Raw genomic sequence first — 27,962 nt, 5'->3', positions numbered from 1 at the left:
AATTCTTCCCATTCCCTAATTTGAGGAAATTCCACCTCAAGCCTTGTCCAAATACCAAAATCAAAACGATTTATTTAAACCAGCCTTTGCATATCGACACCCACTCCACCCAAGCACTTTCTCCAACACAGCAAGGCTGTGATCCCAGATCAGGCTCAACCACTCCCTACCCTAACTGACCAAGCAGCCTGCAAAGACCTCTGAACTAAAACCAGTATTTACTTCTAGAAGGTAGGATCGTGGGTTTTGTTTTTTTTTTTTCCCCTTATTATTTACATTTTATTTTCTTCCTACAAAGAGTTTGGATAATTTATAAAATGTCCTAACTTAAATATTAAATTTTCACTCAAGATCACACACATAACATTAAGTATTTCTCTTTGGATAGTCACGCTTTGGGAAATTGTTTTGTTGTTGTTGTTGTTGTTGTTTTGTTTTGTTTTCATTTTTTGAAAACTTTCAAATTTTCTGTAATGATTATAATCCCTTTAAGGGGAAATATATATCTTCCTTTTTCAAAGAAATAAAACTGTGGCTCTTTCAGGGAAAAGAAAATTAAGAAGAGGAGACAGGAGCTCTACGTGGGACTGGTTCTTAGAGGTAATAATTGAACTTCTGGTAAAGCGTAAGATCTTCGGAGAGAATAAGTATGGGTAGGCTGGCTGGTAAAAGAGAATGGGGTAGGAGAAGAGAAGAATGAATCAGAGGCTAAATAAATGAACTGAGAAGGAAAAGGAAGATTGCTAATGAAGAGCATGTAAAAGACAGATGACAGGAGTGGTTGTACACCTGCATTCTAGAGGTAAACTAGGTTTGCTATGGTCAGCTTCAAAGTGAGGTTCTTGAATTATATTCCTCCTAAACAGGCTTTACCTGCTCAGCCAGCAAGTGAAAGCCACAAGTAAAAACGCCTGAGGTGACAGATGTGGTCTTTAAAAGGATGGTCATGGATTTTACTTCAAATAATAAAGGGATAGGACAGGTGTCACTCATTGTATTTTGAGAGAGGCAGTATAGACAGAAGTGAAAAAATACAGAAGAAAGTACAGTCAAGCGTGAATTAAGATTGGCCTGGGATCCCGGGAGTGGCACGTGCAGGGAGGCCAGGCAGCTGGGGTGATCCTGGAGACGTTGACTTGCAGAAGACTGGTCCAAAGCCGAGGGCCTCGCAATGACTGCAATGACCGGCCAAGAACAAGGAGACAAGAAAGAGGAAACCCTCCTCTCAGCCGAGGCCCAGTAGCCCGAAGAAGATGCCCAAGAGCGGCACGTGCAGGGAGGCCAGGCAGCCGGGGTGACCGCTGGAGACATTGACTTGCGGAAGACTGGTCCAAAGCCGAAGGGCCTCGCAATGACCGGCCAAGACCAAGGAGACACGAAAGAGGGAAACCCTCCTCTCAGCCGAGGCCCAATAGCCCGAAGAAGATGCCCAAGAGCGGCACGTGCAGGGAGGCCAGGCAGCCGGGGTGACCGCTGGAGACATTGACTTGCGGAAGACTGGTCCAAAGCCGAAGGGCCTCGCAATGACCGGCCAAGACCAAGGAGACACGAAAGAGGGAAACCCTCCTCTCAGCCGAGGCCCAGTAGCCCGAAGAAGATGCCCAAGAGCGGCACGTGCAGGGAGGCCAGGCAGCCGGGGTGACCGCTGGAGACGTTGACTTGCGGAAGACTGGTCCAAAGCCGAGGGCCTCGCAATGACTGCAATGACCGGCCAAGAACAAGGAGACAAGAAAGAGGAAACCCTCTTCTCAGCAGAGGCCCAGTAACCCGAAGAAGATGCCCAAGAGCGGCACGTGCAGGGAGGCCAGGCAGCCAGGGTGACCGTTGGAGACGTTGACTTGCGGAAGACTGGTCCAAAGCCGAAGGGCCTCGCGACCACGGGCCAAGACCAAGGAGACACGAAAGAGGAAACCCTCCTCTCAGCCGAGGCCCAGTAGCTCGAAGAAGATGCCCAAGAGCGGCACGTGCAGGGAGGCCAGGCAGCCAGGGTGACCGTTGGAGACGTTGACTTGCGGAAGACTGGTCCAAAGCCGAAGGGCCTCGCGACCACGGGCCAAGACCAAGGAGACACGAAAGAGGAAACCCTCCTCTCAGCCGAGGCCCAGTAGCTCGAAGAAGATGCCCAAGAGCGGCACGTGCAGGGAGGCCAGGCAGCCAGGGTGACCGTTGGAGACGTTGACTTCCGGAAGACTGGTCCAAAGCCGAAGGGCCTCGCGACCACGGGCCAAGACCAAGGAGACACGAAAGAGGAAACCCTTCTCTCAGCCGAGGCCCAGTAGCTCGAAGAAGACTTTCAAAGTGCGGAAAAAAAGAAAAGCGGCTCGTGGAGGGAGAGGCAGGAAGACAAGTGCCGCTGCGAAAAAGATGGCGGCTGTGGGAGCCCATGAGGCCAGGAGTAGGGAGCGGGCCAGCACCACCCAGGCAAAGCGAGCCGACGAGTCAGCAGCTTCCTCGTCACAGCTTCCTCAGTGTGAGCTGCAGCTGAAGGAGGAGCCACGGAGCCAGCCCGACCCACTAAGTCAGAGACCCGGCTGGAGGAACCACTGAGTGAGGAGGTGATCACCATCTCCACAGCTCCCTGAGCAGCGACTAAGCTCAGGCCCAGCCGCCAGGAGACCTCAGAGATCTCACCAGCGCAGCGCTCCTCCATGGTGATGACAATAAATTGAATGTGTTACCAAAAAAAAAAAAGTTGATTTAATAAAGCCTGTAAGGCCGGTTGCCTCGCCGGGAGTCAAACTGACACATCCATCCCTCTCCGTGCCTGATAACTATGTCATCACTCAAGCTCGTTATCTGGCCTCGCCTCAAGGCTTCCCCGCACTCGCCTCTGCATATCATACCCAATGCCACACTCAGCATTAAACTATGCATCCAACCCCCAGCCCGCTGTTGAAAAACCTACAAAAGAATTTTTTAAAAGAAGCCCTAACCAAACCCTGCCCAGTAGAAGTCTGCCGCGTACGTGCCCCGGGAAGGCCCACTTGCCCAAGGTCCCGCCCACCTACCAACGACAGCTGGCTCCAGGCAAGTCCTGCCTCTCAACAGCCAATGAAATTGCCTTCACTTTGTTTCCCCATAGCCAATCAGGGCCCACTTACCCAAGGTCCCACCTGCCTACCAATGACAGCTAGCTCCAGACACTTCCTGCCTCTCAACAGCCAGTGAAATTGCCTTCCCTTTGTTTCCCCAATAGCCAATCAATTGCCTTCCCTCCCCATAAAACCGACGCCCTAAACAGCCCCGGCGACTTCTTTGGCCCCTTCCTGGGTCATAGAACCTCACCGGGGAGCTGAATACATTAGCTTCTCATTTTCTTATACTTGCCTCAGTTTCCTCATTTTTACCTCGACAATAAGCCTTACAAAGCCCACCTCTTCTGCTGATTACAACTAAAAACTCTGGACAAAAAAAAAAACAACCGCCTAGGGACTCTGAAAGGTCAAGAAATGCAGTCAGATTACGAAGAGAAGTCAAAAACTGAAACAGCATTTTGCACAGGATTAAGTGTCTCATTTTACTTCCTCTTTCTTTTCACAACCTTGGGCTGAGAGCGGTCACACAAATGAGTTGTGATGGGGGTGCTGCACACAGCTAATACCTTCAGATAAATTCCTTCTGTCTAAAAAGAAGGCTGGCATTCTTTAAGCTGAAGAACATAGACAGGAATCCTTAGGTTCTCACTTCCTCCCCCAACTTTCACAGCTAGCAGAGACAGGGTGGCAAGGGGCATGGTCAGCTAAAATCCCAATCGAAATTCTGTTTTTCTAGTTAAACAAATAGAAAAGGGCTCCTGTGGTCCAGAGAGTACTGGAGTAAGTCAGTAGGTAAATTTTTTCTCTTCTTTCCATCTCCACATAGTACCAAAAATGATCCTGGTCACAGGACCTGCTAGCAGCACACGCAGCCAAAACTCCAAAAGAGCTCCTATCTATTGGGCCAGAGGATAAGGAATAGGAAACGATATAGGTGGGTGACTATGGAGAATCCTGGAGAGAAGAGATTAGAGAAATGGATCTCCTAACTCCGTGTATTAACTAGCACGGGCCCAGGCTTAACCCTGAGCTATGCATGCATGGAACATAATCAAAGCCACCTAGTAGAGGTTCCAAAAAGTGAGATAACATTGGAACTATCACTCACAAAATACAGTCTGAACAAAACCGGTATAATCGCCTGTTCAAATAATCAATCTTCCAAATCTCTGGAGGATTTTAATGAAAACCATCCACATTAAACATTCAGAATGTCCAGGATACAATCTAAAATTACTCAGCATTACTCAGACTTGCTGGGTCTTCTGGCCTTCATCTTTCTCCCCTGCCGGATGCTTCCTGCCCTCAAACATCAAATTCTAAGTTCTTAAGCTTTAGACTCGGACTTACATCAGTGATTTGCCAGGGGCTCTCAGGCCTTCAGCTGAAGACCGAAGGCTACACTGTCAGCTTCCCTACTTCTGAGGTTTTGGGACTCAGATTGGCTTCCTTGCTCCTCAGCTTGCAGATGGTCTATTGTGGGACCTCACTTTGTGATCATGTGAGTCAAAACTCCTTAACAAACTCCCCTTCATATATATATATCTATCCTATTAGTTATTTCCCTCCAGGGAACCCTGACTAATACACTGTGGTATATATCCATACAATGGAACGTTATTGAGCTCCAAAAGGAAATGAGCTATCAAGCCATGAAAATGCATGGAAGAAACATAAATACATGTTATTAAGTGAAATAAGCCAATATGAAAGGGTTAGATACTGTATGATTCCTACTATGTGATATTCTGGAAAAGGCAAAACTATAGAAACAGTAAAAAGGTCAGTGATTGCCAGAGTTTAGCAAGGAGGGAGAAATAGAATTGACAGTCCAGAAATAAACCTTTGTATTTATGCTCAATTGATTTTTTTAAAGGTGCAAGAGAAATTCAGTGGAGAAATTATGGTATTTTTAACAAATGATACTGGAACATTTGAACATTCAAATGCACATAAATTCATACATAGATATACACATGTATACATGCATGCATACATACATACACACATATGAAGAAGCCTGACCTATACTCACACCTTATACAAAAGGAAGTCAAAATAGATCATAGACTATAAAGTCTAAAGCTAATAAGCTTCTAAAAAAAGAAAGTATCTTGCCCTTCTGTTTCTTTAAGAAGTCTTTTCTTTTTTTTACCCCCTTGAAAACCCTGTAATTGCCTCACCTGGAGCAGACGCCTCACAAAAGAGAGGATGCCCATTCTCCTCAAAACCTACCCTGGTGGCTCACGCCTGTAATCCCAGCACTTTGGGAGGCCGAGGCAGGTGAATCACAAGTTCAAGAGATCGAGACCATCCTGGTCAACATGGTGAAACCCCGTCTCTACTAAAAATACAAAAAATTAGCTGGGCATGGTGGTGCGTGCCTGTAATTCCAGCTACTCAGGAGGCTGAGGCAGGAGAATTGCCTGAACCCAGAAGACGGAGGTTGCAGTGAGCCGAGATCGCGCCATTGCACACTCCAGCCTGGGTAACGAGCGAAACTCCATCTCAAAAAAAAAAAACACTACCCCAAACACTTCTTATTGCCACTAGACCCATAACTAGAGTCCAATTTCAACTTGTTCCAGCAGCCTGGAAGTGGCAGCAGGTCTCTGAGTGTAACTGTGGCACTGAGCCCAGGTTTCCAGATTTGTCTCATTCCACTTGCTCTGAAGAGTAAGTATGGGCCAAAATAAACTAATCTCTTTACTAAACACCTGCTATGAAACAGCCTGAGGTGTACATGTCTCCCATCTCTGGCCTTGTTTTCAGCGTTTTTCCACCTTGGATCCACAGTTTCTTACTCCAGTTTAGGTTACAAGGCTGGAATAAAAAAATAAACCCTGGCTTGGGAAGGAAGGTGAAAAAGGAAGTCACTCTTACTTGTTTGTTCTCATAGAATTTGTTCACCTGACTGTTGAAACACCCAGCCTAGCTTCTTAGTTTTTATTCATTGCTGTCAGTAAATATTTATTAAGCAAACACAACAGACTTATTGGGCAAGTAAGACATCACGTGCTAGGCAGCCACAAGAAAATACACAGCAGGAGTCCCCATCCCCCAAGTGTTCATTCTAGACTAATGGTAAACACATGGTTTTATGTTTTCAGATTATGCTTAATGGAGCCATTCCACACCGTTTTCTTCCAAGTGGCACACCTCTGTGTAACAAAACTTTCTAGACTTCATATGGGCAAGGTAGCTAGGCAGAGAGAATGACCTAAAATGAAAATTGTTTCAGAGAGAAGTAGGAATTGTACTAATTAATGCTGCAGCAATAGAAGTGTAGACTTTGAAAGGGCAGATGGCTACAGCTTAGTGTCCAACATTATGGAATTGATCTCAGTACAGTACCTAGCTTTGCTTCTACTACTCCCGTGCCTCTGATTGTCCCATAAGCAGGTGCTGTTAGTGGCAAAGGCAAAATGCAGGCATGCAGCCCACTACAGCTATAAGAATATTCAAAATCCATATCTTCCTAACTTGGGATAGCTGAATCTTAATAGACAACATTTTTTTTTAATATTCACCTGGGAGCAGGTGGGCTAAGGCCAAAATAGGGTTAGCTGACAACAATTATTTTTATAACACACTTAAATAACGTAAGAGAAAAAATAGTTAAGAAGAAATGTTTAGAGAAATGGAATGACAAATAAATGAGCAAATATAGAAAAAGAGGTCAGGGAAAAGAACATCACAGTATAAACTCATCAAGGCTTTATACCAGCACATTGCATAAAGACTGGCAAAATGCTTATTGAATAAATGAACGAATGAATAAGTGTGAGAAAATGTGATATATAAAACATTTAACGGCCGGGCACAGTGGCTCAAGCCTGTAATCCCAGCACTTTGGGAGGCCGAGGCGGGTGGATCACAAGGTCAAGAGATCAAGGCCATCTGGTCAAAATGGTGATACCCCGTCTCTACTAAAAATACAACAAATTAGCTGGGCATGGTGGCGCGTGCCTATAATCCCAGCTACTTGGGAGGCTGAGGCAGGAGAATTGCCTGAACCCAGGAGGCGGAGGTTGCGGTGAGCTGAGATGGCGCCATTGCACTCCAGACTGGGTAACAAAAGCGAAACTCTGTCTCAAAAAAAAAAACAAAACAAAACATTTAACTTTGTAAATTGTTTTAAATATTAAATAACTATATAAAAAGGCAACACTAATATCATTCATAATCTAACTTTATATAAAAAGACAACACCAATATCATTCATAATCTAACTTTATATAAAAAGACAATACCAATATCATTTCTCCTTGGTGCCTCCAAACATAATTATGTACTTTTATTTTATTTTTTGAGATGGAGTTTCGCTCTTGTTGCCCAGGCTGGAGTGCAATGGTGCAATCTTGGCTCACTACAACCACCTCCTCTCTGATTCAAGCGATTCTCCCGCCTCAGCCTCCCGAGTAGTTGGGATTACAAGTGCCCACCACCAGGCTTGGCTATTTTTGTATTTTTTGTTTCAGTAGAGACAGATTTTCACCATGTTGGCCAAGCTGGTCTCGAACCCCTGACCTCAGGTGATCTGCCCCCTCGGCCTCCCAAAGTGCTGGAATTACAGGCATGAGCCACCTCACTCGGCCAGAAGTACATACTTTCTATTGTTTATCCTCCACTAGAGACACTTCTCTGTAAATTAGTCACACATCCTACTCTACCTTCGGAAAGCTAGAATTATTTATTTTGTAACTGACAAAGCAAGAAAACAATGCTGAGAGGTCCAGAATTGAACAATCATCACCATAGATATGTTTCTTTGGGGAGAATTCCTCTACGTAAGAGCCTTAAAATGACCTCTCAAATTTACTTTTCGAAACCATGGTGTTGAAAGAGACTGCTTGAGAATCTGGAACCTGGTGTTTGGTTAGGTTGTCTTGGCCCATACTTCCTCTGTATAGCCATCAGGGACTCTTCTGGAATAAGGGGCAAACTTGGGAACTGGGCTCAGTGCCAGAGTTATATACAGAGACCTGCTGCCACTTCCCAGCCACTGGAATATGATGACAACTGACCCTGGTTATGGGTCTAGTGGCAATAAAGGGTGTTTGAGGAAGGTTCCAAGGAGAGTGGGCATCCTCTTGTTTGTGAAGTATTTGCTCCGGGTGAACAAGTATTTGCTCCAATTACATGGCTTTTGAGGCGGAAAAAACCCTGGAGATACACAAAGGCAAGCTACTCCCTCTGGCAAGGGAGACTCAGAGCAACTCAGGGGTTCAAGATTCTCGCTCTCGTTTGAGACCAACCAGATGTCCCCATTTCAAGTTTTGGGGTCTCCTTCCTTCCCAATCAATGACCTTTCACATGAGAAACCTGGCATTCATTTCCCAACAAAATTACTGACGTTGTAATTCTGCGACCTGTAAAATTAAATTTTGTGTTTAATTTTTAACAATCTCAACCCTGTGGCTACAAGAAATAAAAGATTATTTTAGGGCTGCCATGGAAATTTTCTAGTTCTCAGACCAAGAACTGAACCAAGAGCTTCAGAACCTGAGCTTTTTCATCCTCTGTCTGTAAGCATCCACTACACTCAGAAACATCCATCCTATGCCACAGTCCTTGCAGTTATTACTACTGCCATGAGTCCAGGGTCTGGTCAAGAGACAAACACCACACGGTCATTCAGATAAGGAAAGTATAATCATAAGGAACTGTTAACTTGGTAAAAAAGGTGGTTAACCACTAAAAAGGATAAAAGAGAACCGTATGGTGTAACAGAGGTGGCAACCTCGGACTACAGCTATCACTCTTAAGATGAAAGGAAAAATAAACAAGGAGGAAACTGAGAAATGTAGAAAGGACTGCAGCAGGCTAAGCTTTGGGCCTCTAAGGAGATGGTTCAGCTGCTGCAGAGACATCTCACCCACTGTTGGGGTGAAGAAGAAACCTCCAGGGAACATTCACTTGCTGGAACCACGGGAGCAATTCACCACCAGAAGGAATACTGCCAGGGCCAGGTGTGTGCTGATCCATTCACTGTCATGTGGAGAAGGCAAAAATAACAGAAGATAAGGCCCTTTTCCCTTCTCCAACCTTGAGAATCCCTTCAGCATACCCTTAGCCCTTAATTGACCAAACCTAATATAAAGCCATGTATCCGAGAGAAAAGCGTAGTTTGCAGGTACATCTCCAGTATCACAAAGTAGGACAAAGAGTAGTTTGGAACTAAAAGGAAAGAAATTAATATTAAGCACACCTGAATATAGAGGCTAGGAGTAAAGATGGAGAATGGCGAAGAGTTACAAGATATGCTTTGGAGACAGAATCACCTGGACTTAGTGTTAAGACTCCTAAGGAAGGGGAGTAAAAGGAAGAATCAGGATGATCCTTTTAAAGAGAAAGGGAAAATAGTACATTCATTTGTGGATTGAATGAGTTTGTTGGAAGAAAGGAAATTAAGAATTACGTTTTGAATATACATCAAATGTCTACGACACATTCAGATTAAGGTGTCAAATTGGCAGACAGATGGCTATACAAATCTTGAGCTTGTCTGAAGATAAAAATTAGCATTATCAGCATATAGATGTTATTTAAGGCTGGTGGACTTGATATCATCTCCAGAGACACTGCAGATACAGAAAAAAGCCAGAAAATGTTCCTGAGAAGCACCAACACTAAGAAGTAAGAGAAGAGGTGAAACAGAGAGAGTAGCCAGTGAGAGGGAAACAAAAAAAATTAGGAGAGTTTGGTGTGGGTCAAGATGGCCAGGGGAAGCCCTATGTTAATTCTAGCTAAATAATTATAAGCTTGCTTGGCTCAGAGTACACTGAAGTTTATGCACCAAACTAAACTATGTTATTGGTGCAGTTAATTAGAAATCAAGCGGCAACAGGAGGCCTAAGGTAAAGAGCATCTGAGAGTGCAGTAACACTGGGGAACACTTCGGGGTGGTTACAGAGAATGTAATACTGCTCTGGTCCCACGAATGCCTTCTCAACATGGAGACTGCATGAGGATCTCATAAAGAGGGCTCATGCAACGATCTCTGAGAAGGGAGGCGACCTCCGTTCACAAGATTTGGGGGGATCTTCACAGATGGGAGCTGGCAAGGAGAAAAGCCTTGCAGGGCAGAGACCACAGAATGCCTCAGGCTCTGCCTAGGTTCTCAGAATATGGAGTGATTGTAATTGCTCTGTGCCCTCAATGCTCGGGAGATAAAAGCCCCTTGATACACTGGGTGTGGTCAGACTCGTGGCTCCTCATCCACTATGCTTCTGATGCAGCTGCACCTTGATATGGGTTGGCCGTGTCCCCAGCCAAATCTCATCTTGAATTGTAACACCCACAATTCCACGTTCCAATCTCATCGTGAGAGGAACCCAGTGGGAGGTGATTGAATTATGGAAGCAGGTCTTTCCTGCACTGTTCTAGTGATAGTAAGTGAGTCTCACAAGATCTGATGGTTTTAAAAATGGGAGTTTCCCTGCACAAGCTCTCTTTTCCCTGCCGCCATCCACGTAAGATGTGACTTACTCCTCCTTGCCTTCCACCAGGATTGTGAGGCCTCCTCAGCCACGTGGAACTATAAGTCCATTAAACTCTTTCCCGTATAAATTACCTAGCGTCAGGTATATCTTTATCAACACAGTGAAAATGAACTATTACAATGATAAAGAAGAGCCGTAGAGAGATTATCAGCACCACTCAGCGAAGGCTGATAGCACTGCTTTAATGATACGTACAGGTTTCTGTGCCCAACCTTGCTTTATTTTCTGAAAAGACAAACCTAACAAGAATGTTTATAAGAGTTAAGAAACACACAATCTCACCATCCTAACATTAATTTTGAGTTGTATGTCTCCTCCCATTGGTAGAGGGATTTTTACCTAGTTCTAATTACAGTCATGCATCATGTAATGATGGGAATATATTATGAGAAATGCGTCATTAGGCAATTTTGTCATTGTTTGAACATCATGGAGTAAACTTACACAAAACTAGATGTCTACTACATACACAGGCTTTTTGGTACAGCTTATTGTTCCTAGGCCTCAAACCTGCACAGTGTATTACTATACTGAAAACTGTAGGCCATGATAACACCAGGGAAAATATGGCTCAAACCTGTAATCCCAGCTCTTTGGGAGGCCAACGTGGGAAGATTGCTAGAGCCCAGGAGATTGAAACTGGCCTGGGCAACATATATTAGAAAGACTCCATCTCTACCAAAAATAAAACAATTGGCCAGGTATGGTGGCATCTGCCTGTAGTCCCAGCTACTCAGGAGGCTGAAGTGGGAGGATCACTTGAGCCCAGGAAATCGAGGCTGCAGTGAGCTATGATCACACCACTGCACTCCAGCCTGGGTAACAGAGCGAGGCCCTGGCTCAAAAAGAAAAAAGAAAGGATAAAAAAAGGTACACCTATATGGGGCATTTACCATGAATGTAGCAGTACTGGAAGTTGCTGTGAGTGAGTGGTGAGTAAATGTACCATAGACTTTATAAACACTGTACATTTACGCTACACTAAATTCATGCTTAAAAATGTCTTTCTTCGCCAGGTGCAGTGGCTCATGCCTGTAATCTCAGCACTTTGGGAGGCGGAGGTGGGTGGATCACCTGAGGTCAGGAGTTCAAGACTAGCCTGGCCAACATGGTGGAACCCCGTCTCTATTTTTAAAAAGAAAAATGTCTTTCTTCAACAACAAATTAACCTTACCTTACTATGACTTTTTTACTTTATAAACTTTAAAATTGTTGTAATGTTTTGACTCTTTTGGCTTAAACACAAACATATTAAAACACAAACACATTGTATAGCTATATGCAAACTTAGCTTAAAACACAAACATGTTTTAAGTGTTTGCATAAAACACAGTATGCAAAATACTGTATTTTCTTTTTTTATATTTTTATTCTAGAAGCTTTTTTAAATTTCTAAAAGTTTTGTTTTCTTTTTTCTTTTTTTTTTTTTTTGAGAACAGGGTCTCACTATATTGCCCAGGCAGGTCTTGAACTCCTGGGCTCAAGCTATCCTCCTGCCTCTGCCTCCCTAAGAGCTGGGATTACAGGCTTGAGCCACCATGCTCAGCCTACTAAAAGGTTTTAAAAAAAAACTCTTTAAAAATTAAAAACAAAGACATAAATGCACACATTAGCCTGGAGCTTCACAGGGTCACGATCATCAAGACGTCACTAGGCGACAGGAATTTTTCAGTTCCATTATCATCTTATGGGACAACTGTGGTATATGTGGTCCAATGTCGTATCACGTAACTGTAACTAGAGACATTTGCTCACTTACTCCCAGCTGTAGGCAAACAAGAAACTGCTGTGTGGCCGCAGGAAGCCTATCAAATGTTTCTTTAATGCTTTGTGCAACAGAGCTCTCCTGCCCGCTATGTCTAACAGGTCACAAATATTCACTAACAAAATATAGTCAAACCTTTAGGAGTTCACAATCTAGTGAGAACCTAGGCATCATAGTGCACCGCTGTTTTTCCAAATCACCATTGCCAATCTGTTCACCCTTTCCTTCAATCTAGTCAAAGCAGTAAGGACAGAAGAGAAGATGTGAATCATCTCAGAGTCACAGCCGTCTGGAAATCCCTGCAATCCCTTCCTTCCTGTCCCTCAGATTACTGTAAGGACTTCAAGGTTCACTCCAACCCTTACAGCCACCTGAAAACATTTTTTCTGATACGAGAGCCTCTACCCTCTCTCAAAGGAAAGTAAATCCTTTCCTTAGTCAAGATCTCCTTTTTCCACATTCCAGTCTTTCCCTGGAATGCCTCCTCTACCCTTCCTCTCTTCCTCCTTTCCCATTATACTTCTCACTGATCCTCGGGAAAACAGCTTTAAAATCTCCCCTCTGGAATGGGGCCCAGTCCACAGAGCACCCATGTTCGGTATAAGTCAGATGTTAAACTCAATTACCTACAAAGGCCAGGAAGAACAGTGTTATTCTGACTTTGTTTGCACATTAAGTTCATGGAACATTCTCTCCTTTCACAAAGAAACATACTTTTTTTTCTTGAAATATACAGCCTTTAGTTAACCTTTTGTTTGCACAGTTTTGAAAGACAGGGATGCAAGAACTATTTCTTTTTCCTCCCAATTCTGCTCTGTCAGTAATTGACAGAGGACCTTCAGAGTAACAACATATACCCTGGAAGAAGGCTACTCAGCAACCACTGTTTGCCAAGTGGAACACTTGTTGCTGTGTTGCTTCTGACCTTTTAGGAGACAAAAATCCAGATATTTTTATGAAAAAATCATGTTTTCAAAATGCTGACAGCAAATTCAAAAGAATTTAAAATGCTCCAAAGTCTAAAGCAAACAAGTTCTCAGAATGCAGGGGCACTGCCAATGTACAGCTTCTGGCACCATAAACTTGAATATTTTATTATATTTGCTTACTTTACAATAGACAATTATATAATTATGCCTTTGACAGACATCAATAATCTTTTTCTGTATTCATGTTTCATATTTATGGAGTACTGCATTTTCTAGCTTATTTCCACAACACATTGTTAACAGTATCTTAAGCCAAAGTACTTTTCTTTCCCAATTACTCTCTTTCCCCCTACAAAGGGAGTTAAAACAGAGCTGTTAAAGCTTTAAGCCACTGGGTGCGGTGGCGCGTGCCTGTAGTCCCAGCTACTCAGGAGGCTGAGGTGGGAGGATCGTTTAAGCCCAGGAGTTCTGGTCTGTAGTGCCCTATGCCAAGCGGGTGTCCGCACTAAGTTCGGCTTCAGTATGGTGACCTCCCAGGAGCAGGGAAACACCAGGTTGCCTAAGGAACCTGGTGTTCTGGCCCAGGTTGGAAACGGAGCAGGTCAAAACTCCGGTGCTGATCAGTCGTGAGATTGTGCCTGTGAATAGCCACTGCACTCCAGCCTGGGCAACATAGCCAGACCCCGTCTCAAAAAAAAAAAAAAAAAAACTTCAAGCCAAATCAGAAATTAAATTACATTCACTTTAGATGGTTTTCTGGAGTGTCCAGAAATTTTACCAGTAATTTTACTGCAAGTCCCGGTTCAGTGAAGAACTGGGTAAATATGATTAGCATGCACACACAAACACATCACTATGCTGAAAACGCAAATCACAGTATGTGAGTCACTACACTCAACACTTCCGTGCCCCTGCCTTAAGCCTGCCAGGCCCATCCAGAGGATTTTTCTCAATCTCTGAAGTCCAGTCATTTACACCTTCCACCTTCCCCCATCAGAATTTACCCTATTTTGTTTGTTTGGTTGGTTTAGGTTTTGTTTTTCCAAGACAGAGGCTTGCTCTGTCTCCCAGGCTGGAGTGCAGTGGCGAAATATTGGCTCACTACAACCTCCACCTCCCAGATTCAAGAGATTCTCCTGCCTCAGCCTCTCAAGTAGCTGGGACTGCAGGCACGAGCCACCACACCCGGCTAGGTTTTCTGTTTGTTTGTTTGTTTTTGTTTTTGTTTTTTTTGGTATTCTTAGTGCCTGGCCACTACCCTACGTTTTATTATAATTGCATATAAATATGCCTTCCCTTTAAGAGCAGGGAGTGTCTCTCCATTGCATGGCCTGGCACAGTGTCCAGCACACAGTAGACAAAGCAAGAGTTATTGTGTGAACCAGCATCATCATGCAAACAACAGCTACCATTTCCAGAGCACCTACCATGAGCTATTTTACCTACATTTTCCTGCAGGCTTTCCCAGACCAGACTACCCGATCCAAAGCAGCCCCCCCAATCACCCTCTGGGCACATAACCCTATTTTAGTTCTCTGAATAGGACATATTTTGGTTTTTGTGCTTATTGTCTGTCATCGGTTTCCCCTCACAAGAAGGAAAACTCCAAGAGAACAGGCATCTTATCTGCCTTGTGCTTGGCTCATAGGAAAGAAATGAATCTAAGCCTCCCACTTCCCTCCGTAACAGAGTTGTCTTGCACACAGTAGGTCTCATAAGTATGTTTTAAATTTTATATTTAGATTTCAAAATAATTGTGTTGAGTATTTTATGGTTCATAAAAAACGGAAAGGGGAGCAGAATAAAAAATAAATAAAAGTTTGGTTACATTACCCTAGCACTGACATTGGTACGAGAATTTTTGCTGCAATAAGAAAGCCACTTCCTCTGACATAAGGTCACCCACACTTCCTCTTAGTTTGTGTGGCTAGACTGCCACATTCTCTTAGCTCATCATGGCTGGGCTGGCTGGGGAGGTCAGGACTCCAGACGCTCACACTAAAAGAGGGGTGGGAGTCCAGGAGTCACTCCACTCCTCTGCAGGGAGTTGACCGCGAGTGGGTGCGCAGGAAGGTGTGCCCGGATCCGTGAAGCACCTAGGGCCGCTGTACGAAGACGCCGCAGCGTGAGCGCCCGGGCGACTCTCTCGGTTGAGGCTCTCCTTCCTGCTGGGTTGCTCTTCCTTCTACCCCGAAGCGCGCACGCCCTACAGAGTCAAACCTGGCGCACCCTCAAGCCTCCAGGGGGCGACGTGACCGAGCCCCGCATCACGTGTGCAGGGACGGCCTATAGAGCCCGAAGGACGAAGGCCCGGCTGCGCCACGGACAAGAGCCGCATTTGTCCAGCTCTTGCTCCGCCCTGGCCTGGCCCCGCGTCCGCCCTCGCGCCCGCCCCGCCCCAGAGGTCGGCCTCCCACGGCCCCGCCCCTGTCCCGCCCCAGTCCCCGCCCCTCGCGCCTCCGCTTATTCCTCCGTGCGCTGGGAAGCGGCTCTTTCTACTCGGTTGCTTGATTTTCGAGCGGCGCCCCCTCATCACCGCCGCCGCCATGCCTGGAGGTCTGCTTCTCGGGGACGTGGCTCCCAACTTTGAGGCCAATACCACCGTCGGCCCCATCCGTTTCCACGACTTTCTGGGAGACTCGTAAGTGGCCACCGCATAGCCCTGCTCTGGCCTCGATTGCGCCCGCACTGGGAGATGCCTTCCCTATTTCTTCTCCCTTCCGTCCTTCCCGCTGCTCAGCCCCCTGCGCCGCTCGCCCCCTCCTCCGCACCGGTTCTGGCGCGCGCCAGGCCATGTGGCCCTTGCTCAGCGTCGGCCGCGCTGCTAGGGGCTGGCATCCACCACTTCGGCCTGCCCTGCGCGGGCTACTAGATCCCTCCTGGTCTCCCTGTCTCTGGCGTGGCTGGGCGAGGCCACGCCAAGGTGGGGGGTGGGGAGGACAAAATTGGGTTCTGCAGGTCTTAGAAACTCACTGCTCAGGGGAAGGTTTGCTGTCCGTTTAACTCGGATTAGTAAACTGTGCCAAGTAGTCTGGCGGAGGGCGAAGGGGCGGGGCGGCATTGGGAGTATTCCCGGGAATACTGCCCAGGGTCACACCACCTTCCCTCCCACCCTCCGTTCTGGAATTTGCTCCCTAGGGAGGATGGGTGTCTAAAGCCAAAGGTGGAGGACACAGCTGCTGGCTCTAGTTGGCAGTATTTGCAGGCTTCTGGGCACAAAATGTAAAATTTAAAACTACTAACTGCCAAGTAAGTGGCCGAAAGACTTTTTGTCCATAGCCTCCTCCAGTGGCCAAGATATGATCCGATAACAGCTTTGGGAAGAGCCAAGAACACTCTGTGTGTAGGTGTGCCTTCAGAGGTTCCAGAACTTGCAACACTTGGAGGGAAGGACTTTCTGAAGCTGATCAGCTGCAGTGAGCCATTCTCGCCAGTGATGGCTGTTCCAGGTTCCAGGACACGTGTACTCCCCCACTTTGAGACTCTTTTGTTTCCCAGTGGTGTGCCCCTCACTGTCCCCTCTACTTGCTGCCTTGCTTCTAGCACATGATAGCCAAATTGATGACCTGTGATCTGACTTGGCTGTTTTACCACTTTGAATAGGAGTAGTTAATCGGTGTTGCCCTTTTTTTCTTTCTTTTTTTAAACAGTTCCTGAATCAGCAAACTGGAAATTGCTTAGTTTTCATCAGAAGCACTCCAGGCATGTCTAGTTATATTATGGTTCTGGGGTTACAGTGGTCCCACTACACTGTGGGGCTCCGAGGCTTGACAATGACAATTCTTCCCCAGTTTATGTCCTTGTTATATACAGTATCCAGGGAGATAAAGAGAGAGGCTTATGAAATTAATCAATGATTGGACAGGGCTGGGCAGAGAACCAGGGAGAGATTCTTACCCAGCCCCTTACAACCTCTTAAGTCCCTTTTCTAGCCACTGAATAGGGAAAAATTAAGCTTTCTGAAAGATGGGATTAGGCTTAAAAAAATATTCAAACCTTGAATATGGAAAAATACTTTAGAAATACAGCTTATGGCCAGTCTCATACTAGGTAATATTTCTCCAGCAATCCTTGGGATTTTTAGAGTTGTGTTTCTTCCTGCAGCCCTCAACGCTATGAAACATAAAATATTTCTAGAACTCTTAGCATGTATAGATTAAATATTAGCATAAAACATTTACTGTGCCAACAGTTATAAATGCTGTCACTTTTTAAACTAACCATACTTTTTTGGGTTTTTGTTAATGTTTATTGGCCTCTATAGCCATCTAGATTTGATCAAAAGTGGTACCTATCAGGGAGCCATAGTTAGGAACACGACAAAAATATCTGCATTTATTAACTAATATATACGTCTGCCTAGGATCAGGCACAGTATTCCCGACCTTACCAGGAAAGAAGTTTGTGTTTTTTGTTTTGTTTTGTTTTGTTTTTTTGGGACGGAGTTTCACTCTTGTTACCCAGGCTGGAGTGCAATGGCGCGATCTCAGCTCACCGCAACCTCCGCCTCCTGGGTTCAGGCAATTCTCCTGCCTCAGCCTCCTGAGTAGCTGGGATTACAGGCACGCGCCACCATGCCCAGCTAATTTTTTGTATCTTTAGTAGAGACGGGGTTTCACCATGTTGACCAGGATGGTCTCGATCTCCTGACCTCGTGATCTACCCGCCTCGGCCTCCGAAAGTGCTGGGATTACAGGCTTGAGCCACCGCGCCCGGCCAAGTTTGTGTATTTTATATGTTCATGACACATGGATTTTCGCCTGATTTTTCCAAATTCTGTTCTGTATATGATCCCAAGCCAGACTGTCAATTTTTGGTCCAGGTATTTTTGAGGAGAAAAAATTAAAATGTATTTCTCTACCTTACCTCTGATCATTGTGTTATACCGGACCAAGCATAGAAAGTCAACACGAAGACAAAAGTATGCCAAATTGCAGGGTTTATTGCCGGCGACCACGGAGGACTCACATCTCTCCAACCTGTGGCTGAGAAAGAAGGGTGACAAGACCTTTTGATACCCATAAAACCACCTTGGGAGTGGGGGTGAGGGGCTTCCGGAATGGACATTCCGAGGGCCAGGGGACTATTTGACATTCTGATTGTTACTTAAGTGGTTCACAAAAGCTAAGATTAGCATTCATCTACACATTGTCTGGGTAGGGTGGGGATCACAGTCCTTAATTACTTATTCACATTTGGGTTATAGACAGCAGTTTCAACAGAAAGCTGAGGTGTGGTTGAGGTATGCAGTTTTATGGGGCTTTTTACCATGTCACAATTGGAAACAACTAGAGGTTGGGTGCTGCACTGGGTGAGTTTATTGAGCTTTATCACTGTTTCTGTAGGTGGTAGAAGCAGCTTCTTAGCACTTCTTCACTAAACAAAATATGTGTTTTCCATGGGTATTCTGGGGCTTAGTAAGTGGGGACCATTTTCTTGAAGGAGGAAACCTTTTGTCTTGAAAATGAATAAGAAAGGAAATGGGAGAATGTCACTGAATTCCTCCTAAGTGCAGCAGTAGGAAGACTTAGAGGGGAAGGAAGTCCAGGGTAAGATATTCTTGGAGTTTATCCTATGTAGCCATTCGGAAAAGCTTCTGAGGGAGGGAAGGACAGTAAACTGGCTTAAAACCAGTTCCTTTCTCATGATTCAGCAGAACAGTCTCTATTGACTCAATGGAAAAAGAACTCCTAACTTTTCTAATTCATCCTCCCTTTAACAATACAGGAGGAAATGCCCTGTTCCATTTCTTCTCAACTTCTGGAGACCTGTTAAGTCTCATCTAACCATTAAATAGATCGTTTTCCATAGAATCTTAAGGCCTGATTTTACTCATAGGGATATTACTTATTTCAAAAGATATACTCTATCTTCTTCTTTTTGAGCTTCATAATAAAATGAACATAGTGTACACCTCCACAGTCTTACAAAAAATATATCAACTTTCTTCCCAGTCTTGTCACAGGGCCCTCCATCCTTTTTGTAAGAAGGTCTTTTCCTTCCTGAAACCTTGGGGGTTGAGTGGCAGCTGTAGGTGGAAGGAGGTGCCCTTGCCTTTGCTTGTTCTCTGTGTTCAGAGAAACTTTGAAAAGGTCAGCTTGGCATCTAGGCTATTTAGTTATTTACTAGTTTAGGATTCTGCCTAAATCATCTGGTTTAGGATGGTTTAAGTTGATGGGGATGCAGATAACTGAGTTAAATTTTCCTTTTCAGTTGAAAACTCCAGCTTTCCTGGTGATATCTTGAAACGTGTTCACAATCTATAAAATCTTAGACAATGATGACTTAGATGTTAGTATTTACCTGAGAATTTGCCGCTGTAGAAATCTACATTGTAGGCTATTAGTCTTCTACCTGCTTGGTCCAAAGAGAAGAAAAAGAAACTGCAAATGAAGAGATACGTAAAACTGTTAAGATTCTATTGTTTTGTCAGGGTGTAAATATTGGGTATCCTGTTTGGCAGGTTAGATTAGTAAAGTGGTTTTACAAAAGACTTTATATCCACTTGCTTCAAAGAAACCAAATGTCAACGTTTTACAATAAATAGAGGATAGAAACCTATTTATTTCAGATTACATAATCTGTTTATTATTGCAGTCAGGCATTTGTTTGGGTATCCCAGGATGTTCAGGGCATTTTGGGACATCCATTATTGGAGCTGAATATCAGGGTCTATGCTAGGAAAACAAATATAGAAAAGGATAAGAAATAATTAAGCTTTTTCAGTAAGCTGCTTGGCTTGAATAGCACAGATTTTATTAGCCAAAAAGGAGTCAGGGTGGCACCACAATTATTAAAGGAGGTAACACCTTAAAAGTAGTCTTTTTAAATATGTGTCATCTTGAATTTTAAATCTTTGATTGAATTGGGCTATAAGCATAGGCTTCTCTGGAGGTAAGTAGATTGAAAAGCATTACTCAACAGAAAAGTTTAAAAGTAAATGTCGTCATAAGCATTCATTGAAAAAAAGAAAGCCTGTTTTTGATCCAAAAGTGATGACTTCATTCTATGCGATGTTGGCGATAACACTTCATTCAATTGCGACCTTGTTTTTTTCTTCCTTTCAGATGGGGCATTCTCTTCTCCCACCCTCGGGACTTTACCCCAGTGTGTACCACAGAGCTTGGCAGAGCTGCAAAGTTGGCACCAGAATTTGCCAAGAGGAATGTTAAATTAATTGCCCTTTCAATAGACAGTGTCGAGGACCATCTTGCCTGGAGCAAGGTATAGTATCAATTGGCGTGTGCTTCAAGCCTGAAACTACAGATCAAGTTATAAATTACAGAGTACTTGGTTTTTGAGGTTAAGATACAAGTAAGTTTCAGGTTCAAAGTTCACTGATTATTTGAAAATTTCAGTTGAACCGCACAGTGTCACATTGCTAAATCCATTGGTCAGCCAGTTCTCAGCCCTCATCGTGGCCTACCAGCAGCATTCAACCCAGGTGATCATGTGTCCCCTGAAACTTTTTCCTTTTTTGGCTTCCAGGACACCACATCCTAGCTGTTCCTGTTCACTAATTCTTCATCTCCCAACTCCCAATGTATCCCAATGTATGCTGAAGTTACCATGAACCTTTTTTTAGACCTCCTCTCTTTTCTGTCTATACTCTTTCTCTTGGTGAGCTCATCCACTCACATCTTTAAGTACCATCTATATGCTGTGATTCTCAAATTTTCATCTGTAGGCCAGACTTGCAGTATAGCCACTGCCTACTCAGCATCTCTCTAGGGATGTCCAGTCATCTCAAACCTAGCATGTCTAACTAGGCCTCATTCTTAAATCCAGAGTTTTACTCATCTCAGCTAATAGCAACTACATTTTTATAGTTGTTCACGCCCCAAATCCAGGAGCCATTCTTAATTCTTCATGTTTTTTCACATTATACATCTGATTTATCCTCAAACTTGTCAGCTCACCCTTCAAAATGTCCTGTATCATATATGGAAGACTCCCCAGGGATCTGTGTGACTTACCTTCACCTCTTTTGGGTCTCAACTCACAGGACATTTCATCAATGCCTTTCCTGTCCTCATTATATAAAATTGTAACTCCTTTTCACATTCACTGTCCCCTTCTCCTCAGCACGTGTCACCATCTCAAATACTCTGCATATTATTTAGTGTTTCTCCCCAGTAGAGTGTTGACTCAGCAGGAACAGAGACTTCTATTTTGTGCACTGCTGGAACAATGCTCACTACTCAGTACACCTCAGGTGATCGGTCAATATTTGTTGAATGAATTAATTGAAGGAATTATCTGCTTTTAGCAAAAGAATTTACCTAAAATTGGGTGGTCTAATTTTACCTTGAAAACATGTTAAGGACTTGCTACAATGTATTCTTAAGTAACAATGATAACTACTTATCGAGGGATGCTTACTGTTTACTAATCACTATGTCAAGCACATGCAATTGAATAAAAGATACATTGAAGTGTAAGTAAGGGAAAATGGCTTTGGTCCATGGTTTCAGCCCAAGTACTATACTCTACTGTTAATCCTGGCAATCATTGGGATGAAGAGTGTTCATTTATTCGTCTTTTAAAATTAAAATTGCTTAAAGACAATTACTGTGATATGGTCCCCTTTTCTGTTGACTGGATGAAACTCAGGATGTGTTGGGTTTGGATTCCCCTAACCCTTTTACTTATGGTTTCAGGATATCAATGCTTACAATGGTGAAGAGCCCACAGAAAAACTACCTTTTCCCATCATTGATGATAAGAATCGGGACCTTGCCATCCTGTTGGGCATGCTGGATCCAGCAGAGAAGGATGAAAAGGGCATGCCTGTGACAGCTCGTGTGGTAGGTCATACAAATTCATTTTGTAGTTAGCATAACTGATCAGACTGTATATTCTATGTACGTGCTTATACCAGCTGGAGGAGATAGGGAAATAGCTACAATTATGAAATAACTGTATATTGTTGAAAATGTCACTGATTATCTGTAATGCTGATGCGAAGTGGCTGAAGTTTTCAGCTAAATTTTTCAACTTAATTCATAGCTCATGGAAATCTACAAAAAAATAAGTTGTTTATACCAAAATGTCCTCCAGAATTGAGAAACCTTTTTATAGTTGTCCTGACCTCCCTGTCTTAAAAGTGATGGGCCACATCCTTCTTCATAAGGCAGCTGTTTTAAAATTTTTATTTGTTCTGTCCTCTGCCCACTAGAGAACAAACCCAATCCCTCATCTGAATAAATGTACATATTCAAGGAACAATATCAACTCCCATTAGTATTATTTTTATGATAGTCATCCCCAACTGACCCAGCCTTTCCTGGATTAAATTTGCATATCAGCTTTCCTTACTGGATAGCCAGAACCAAGTAGAATTCTCTTCTGAATTTAGGAAAATAATAGGGAGAAGAGAATTACCTGTATTCCAATCATCCACTTTAGCAGATTGGTGTATCCTTCCAGGTTTTTGTCTTGCTTTTATACCCCTGAACAGTATTAATGACTCAGAGCTTTCTAAGTGGCTTTAATATCAAAAACATTCAAAGAACTCCTCCTATTTATGCCTTTCTGTGCTTTGCAGGTATTTGTTTTTGGTCCTGATAAGAAGCTGAAGCTGTCTATCCTCTACCCAGCTACCACTGGCAGGAACTTTGATGAGATTCTCAGAGTAGTCATCTCTCTCCAGCTGACAGCAGAAAAGAGAGTTGCCACCCCAGTTGATTGGAAGGTAAAGATACTTAAAAAAGCATTTTCTCAATTTGCCTGGAAGGCCTGAAGGGCCAGTCTCTAAAGGCCAACTACCAGGTCTGTGTTTCCTGGGGCTCTGTTTATGACACGCAGGTACACTGGGAGGATTTTTACTCATGGCTGAGTTTAAGGTTTGCTGGTAGGCCCTTTTCAAGGTCTTTGTATCACCTTTTGTATACAACACAAACTTCCTATATATTGCATGCCAACTTTTAGATAATTTGGAAAAATTATTGGTCAGAATGATTGCTTTTCCTAATGGGAGATTTTTTAAAAAAAAAGAAGAAGAAGAAGCTTTTATCTAACCCTTCCCTGGTGGCAAAATATCACACAATCTTGATCGGCCATTTCTGTTAAGTTATGTATTAATGTCATTAAGTATTTCATTTCTTTTAAGCTTCATGCTTTTAAATCTGTGCTAGAATTCTCCAAAATTTGTTCATAAACTTTTTAATCTTTAGGACATGGATAACACCATATCACAAGATTATCTTAACATTGCTACATTTTTTAAATAATGCTAACCTGAATACCAGGTTTTATTTTGTTATTTTTTGCTAACAAACAAATCACTTAAATTCTGTATCCACTAGTTAATGTATTATTACTTATATACTTACTGAGCCCAGATAGCAGTGAACAATAGAAAGTCTTTCCCCTCATAGAACTTCCATTCCAGTGAGTGGAGACAAACGGTAAACAAATTTATTAAGTGCTACGGGAGAATCAGACACAGATGGTGAGAATAACAGCACAGGATGGGATGGGAGTGTGACTGTTGAGGAATGCCTGTCTGTGAAGGGACCTTGGGGAAGAAAGACATGGAGAAGATGTATATTTGTGAGGGACAAGCCCTGCAGGCAGAAGGAGTAGTTAGTGCAAGAAGCTGGGCCTGCAAGTGAGCCGGGCATGTTGGAGGAATACAAAGAAAGCAGCATGCCTGGAGAAGAAGCTGCTTAAGGTGGGGTGAGGGACTAGAGACGAGAGGAGGCAGGATTCTGTCACACAGGGCCTATAATAGGCCATGATACTCCCTTAGAATAAAATTTAAAATGTGGTGACTGGCTGATACTGGGTTTAAAACAGTGCTGTTTCTTGTTAAGATAAGGGAACTACGTTTCCTCCAAAAAAACACCAAAGATCAACTTGGAAAACAAAATCCTCAGAGAGGAGAGAATAAAGAACACTTGATCAGTCTCATTAGTGCCTGTAGCTACTTTTCTGAAGTTAATTCTTGAAGGTCTTGAAGCTTCACTGAGATTGAATTTCACCATTCTCAAATGTCTTTCAATAGGATGGGGATAGTGTGATGGTCCTTCCAACCATCCCTGAAGAAGAAGCCAAAAAACTTTTCCCAAAAGGAGTCTTCACCAAAGAGCTCCCATCTGGCAAGAAATACCTCCGCTACACACCCCAGCCTTAACACTCTTGGAGAAGTTGGTGCTGTGAGCCAGAGGATGTCAGCTGCCAGTAATGTTTTCCTGCAGCACTTCCATGAAAACATCCTGGTGTCATCACAGCCCGGGTTTTTAGGTTGCTATTCTATTGGTTTATTAAATGAAAATGGCACTGAAAGTTTCTTGGGATTCTTTACTCTCTGCCTTCACCAGCACTAAATTCTGTTCATACATCAGCTCTCTCTTGGTTATCTTTGAAATACGCTCTGTATTTAAAACTCAAATCTTGTTGGATCTCTGCGGGGCTTGTGATCAGTGAGGTCATATTGGTTGATGGTTGAGAAAACTTGCTTCACTCAATCAGAGAATGACTACCAATTTTTTTTAACTGTCCCTGTCACATCCTCTCATTTGTTACCCATTTTGAAGAGCAGCAGAACTTGAGTTTCAACATCCTCTGTAAACATACAAGTACGTAACCCAGATAGTCTTCAGTATCTGTTTTGATCACAGCAGGGTGAAAAAAGCTTTTTAATTCTGTACCTTTCCAGCAGATAACTTAAGAGCAGGGGAAGAGACCTTTAAATATTTTCCTCTAAAAGAAATTGTGATCAGTTTCTATCAAAATGGGGAGACTGCAGAAAAGCCTTCCCTTGGCTTCCAAGGAGGTGTAGCAGGTGTGAGCAATGCTAGTGCCATGTGCCTTTCACACAGGGTTTGCATTTACCAGTCCGCTTTCTGATGATGTGTATGTGAAAGAGTACACCATGTGAAGAGGAGAAAATGATTGAAAATGTTTATTATAGAACTCTTCTTGCAGTGAGTTGCTATTTTCTGGATTTTACTTTTTAGGGAACAACAAATAAAATCCTTTGTTAAAACTGGGTTGGAGAATTCTGTTGTCACATTTTGAAGTACCAGCTTAGATTCATGTCCTGAAGGGCAGAGGCTTCCCTCTTCCTAGGATTGGCATGAGTACATTTTTCTAAAGACAGATATATAAGAGTTCATGTCATGAAAATGGAGGAGCAGCTGAAGAGCATGTGATGTCACCATGTATCTTGGTCCACTTTGCTCCTTCATGTTACTTGCTTGGCTCCTAGAGTCCCATGATGTGATCCCTGATAGAAGGAGCTGTCCTCACCTAATGCCTTAATGGGATTGCTGGGTGTAGGGATGTGAAACTCAAAAATAATGATACTTCAGTGCTTTTTGCTGCTCTGAATTAATACTCTCTGCCTTTGATTATACTCTACTAAGAAGTGCTAAGTTTAGAAAAGCGTGTCCCATTTGTGATCTCTTAGTCTGCTTGGGCTGCTATAGCAAAAATACTGTAGACTGGGTGGCTTTAACAACAAACATCTCACAGTTCTGGAGACTAGATGTCCAAGATCAAGGCACTGGTGAATCCTGTCAAGGACCTGATTCCTGGCTTGTGTCAGGTGCCTTCTTGTATCCTCACATGACCAAGAGAGGGATCCTCTCATGTCTCTTATATGGTCACTAATACCATTCAAAGTCTCCACCCTCATGACCTATTACCTCCCAAAGGCCCTACATCCAAATACCATCACACTGGGGATTAGGCTTTAACATAAGAAGGTTGGGAGACACATTCAGTCCATAATACCAGGTATAGTCCTTTGCATGAAATCCCTGTTTTTATTGAGTAGAATAATGTAAAACAAGCCCTAATGCCATATGTGAAGTAATTAAGCCTTCAGTTTCCTTGATTTCTCCACACGTAAAATTTGAGTAACACTAAGGTCAAGAATGTAGGTAGGAAATTCCAGTTATTCTGGAATGCTGGTTTGAAAGAGGCAAGAGGGCTAGCTAGCTTCCTGCTCTCATTCTTTCCCAATTCCACATATTTTGCCCTGAGCTAATACAGCTGAACATGGTGGGCATACATCTGTAGTTCCAGCTCCTTGGGAGGCTGAGAGCAGGAGGATTGCTGGAGCACAGGAGTTCAAGTCTACCCTGGGCAACATAGATGCAGTCTCTTAAATAAGAACAAATGCTGTCTGTCCTCTTACAGCAGATATGACTGTCCCCGGCTCCTGTTGTTTCCCTAGCTATCAGGATCCTCACTGCTCTCTTCACTTTGATATTTGCCTTCTTTTGTTCTTGTCTTTCTCATGGAGAGTCTGGCTTCACCTTTTTATGGTGATAGTTCAAAGTTTAAGTCTCCAACATTAGTTACTCAGATTTGAATCCTTTTTACAGATGGATGGAACATTTGCTCTTTAATTTGCAAATTCTGAATTGGATTCGTCAACTTTTTCTCCAACCTCAAACCTCTCGTCCCCCTTTTATTCAGCCTTGTGTCTTTAGCTGTATATACTATTCTACCTGTATAGATAATGTCAGTATAAAAATGCTGAAAGAGCTCAAAGAAAATGGGTCACGTACCCTCAAACTGAATTCTGGTTCTGTCACTAAACAGCCATGAGACCTTGTACAAGTATTCATTTCCAAACATAGAATGAATTTGCATTTCCAGGGTAGAAGTGATCCTAAGTACATTTTGGAATACAGTCATATGATGCTTAACGACAGGGATGTGTTCTAAGAAAAGCACCATTAGCCAATTTCTTCATTGTGTGAACATCATAGAGTATATTATACAAACCTAGGAGGTATATATTTTTATTTTCTATATATTTTATTATTTTAAATGTCCCAGCATCATTGCTAAATATCAGTCATTTCCCGTACTTGATCTGCTAGGCCAACATCAAGTCCAATATATTAGGTTTCTATAAACGCTCCATGAAAGACAGGGGACCGCTATCATGGGATCCAACAGTGTCTGAAACACTGTTATGTGACACATGACTATAACACTATTAGGCAGGGAGAATGGGTCCCTTATTGAGAATTGCTGCCCTCAATTTTCATAGAGAAGAATAAATTTCATTATGTATCCAATGGTTTATTTATAGAAAGTGAATTAATATATGGCTACTGCAGCTATGAAAGAAATACAACTGGGCCGGGCGCGGTGGCTCACGCCTATAATCCCAGCACTTTGGGAGGCCGAGGCGGGTGGATCACGAGGTCAAGAGATCAATACCATCTTGGTCAACAAGGTGAAACCCCATCTCTACTAAAAATACAAAAATTAGCTGGGCATGGTGGCACGTGCCTGTAGTCCCAGCTACTCAGGGAGGCTGCTTGAACCCAGGAGGCGGAGGTTGCAGTGAGCTGAGATCGCGCCATTGCACTCCAGTCTGGGTAACAAGAGCAAAACTCCGTCTCAAAAAAAAGAAAAGAAATACAACTTAAGAGCAAGTCTACATGACCTCAGAATTAAGAAATGCTTTGGCCAGTCTTCTAAGGTGACCAAAGTGATAGACTTGTGACTCTGTGGTCTTCTTGTCAAAAGTCTGATCTCACCCCCAACCTCCACCCAAAGGATAGGGATCTGCAGTGAGAAGCTCAGCAAAGGGCTGAGAAGCCAGAAAGGCTGTGCCTAAGTGGCCAAGTCAGGTTGCTGATTATTGGGTGCAGTGAACTGGTGTAGAGATTTACTCCCTCAAACACCCATTTGACCCTACCTCTTTGAAACAAATGCAAGTTGAAATGCTGACAACTTTGATTCTAGCTGAAAGGGC

General features: G+C 43.4%; 1 protein-coding gene across 1 annotated transcript; it reads left to right on the top strand.

The window, feature by feature from the left end:
• Positions 1–15,725: 15,725 nt before the first annotated feature.
• Positions 15,726–25,226, top strand: PRDX6 (peroxiredoxin 6). Its single transcript, XM_002760360.6, has 5 exons — positions 15,726–15,875; positions 20,302–20,458; positions 21,895–22,041; positions 22,782–22,928; positions 24,243–25,226. Exons 1-5 carry the CDS (start codon positions 15,781–15,783, stop codon positions 24,369–24,371), a joined length of 675 nt encoding a protein of 224 aa, XP_002760406.1. The 5' UTR covers positions 15,726–15,780; the 3' UTR covers positions 24,372–25,226.
• The last annotated feature ends 2,736 nt before the right edge of the window (positions 25,227–27,962 follow it).

The sequence above is a fragment of the Callithrix jacchus genome, chromosome 18 (assembly GCF_049354715.1).
Source record: "Callithrix jacchus isolate 240 chromosome 18, calJac240_pri, whole genome shotgun sequence".
NCBI lineage: Eukaryota > Metazoa > Chordata > Mammalia > Primates > Cebidae > Callithrix > Callithrix jacchus.
Note: the sequence above shows the minus strand (reverse complement) of the source record. Positions and strands in the feature narration are given on the sequence as shown.

Excerpts from the sequence above, each read along its gene's own strand:
- PRDX6 (XM_002760360.6), top strand. The coding sequence starts at position 15,781 with ATGCCTGGAGGTCTGCTTCTCGGGGACGTGGCTCCCAACTTTGAGGCC. Across the intron at positions 22,042-22,781 it reads TGCCTGTGACAGCTCGTGTG|GTATTTGTTTTTGGTCCTGA; the intron begins GTAGGTCATACA and ends TGTGCTTTGCAG. Across the intron at positions 22,929-24,242 it reads CCACCCCAGTTGATTGGAAG|GATGGGGATAGTGTGATGGT; the intron begins GTAAAGATACTT and ends GTCTTTCAATAG.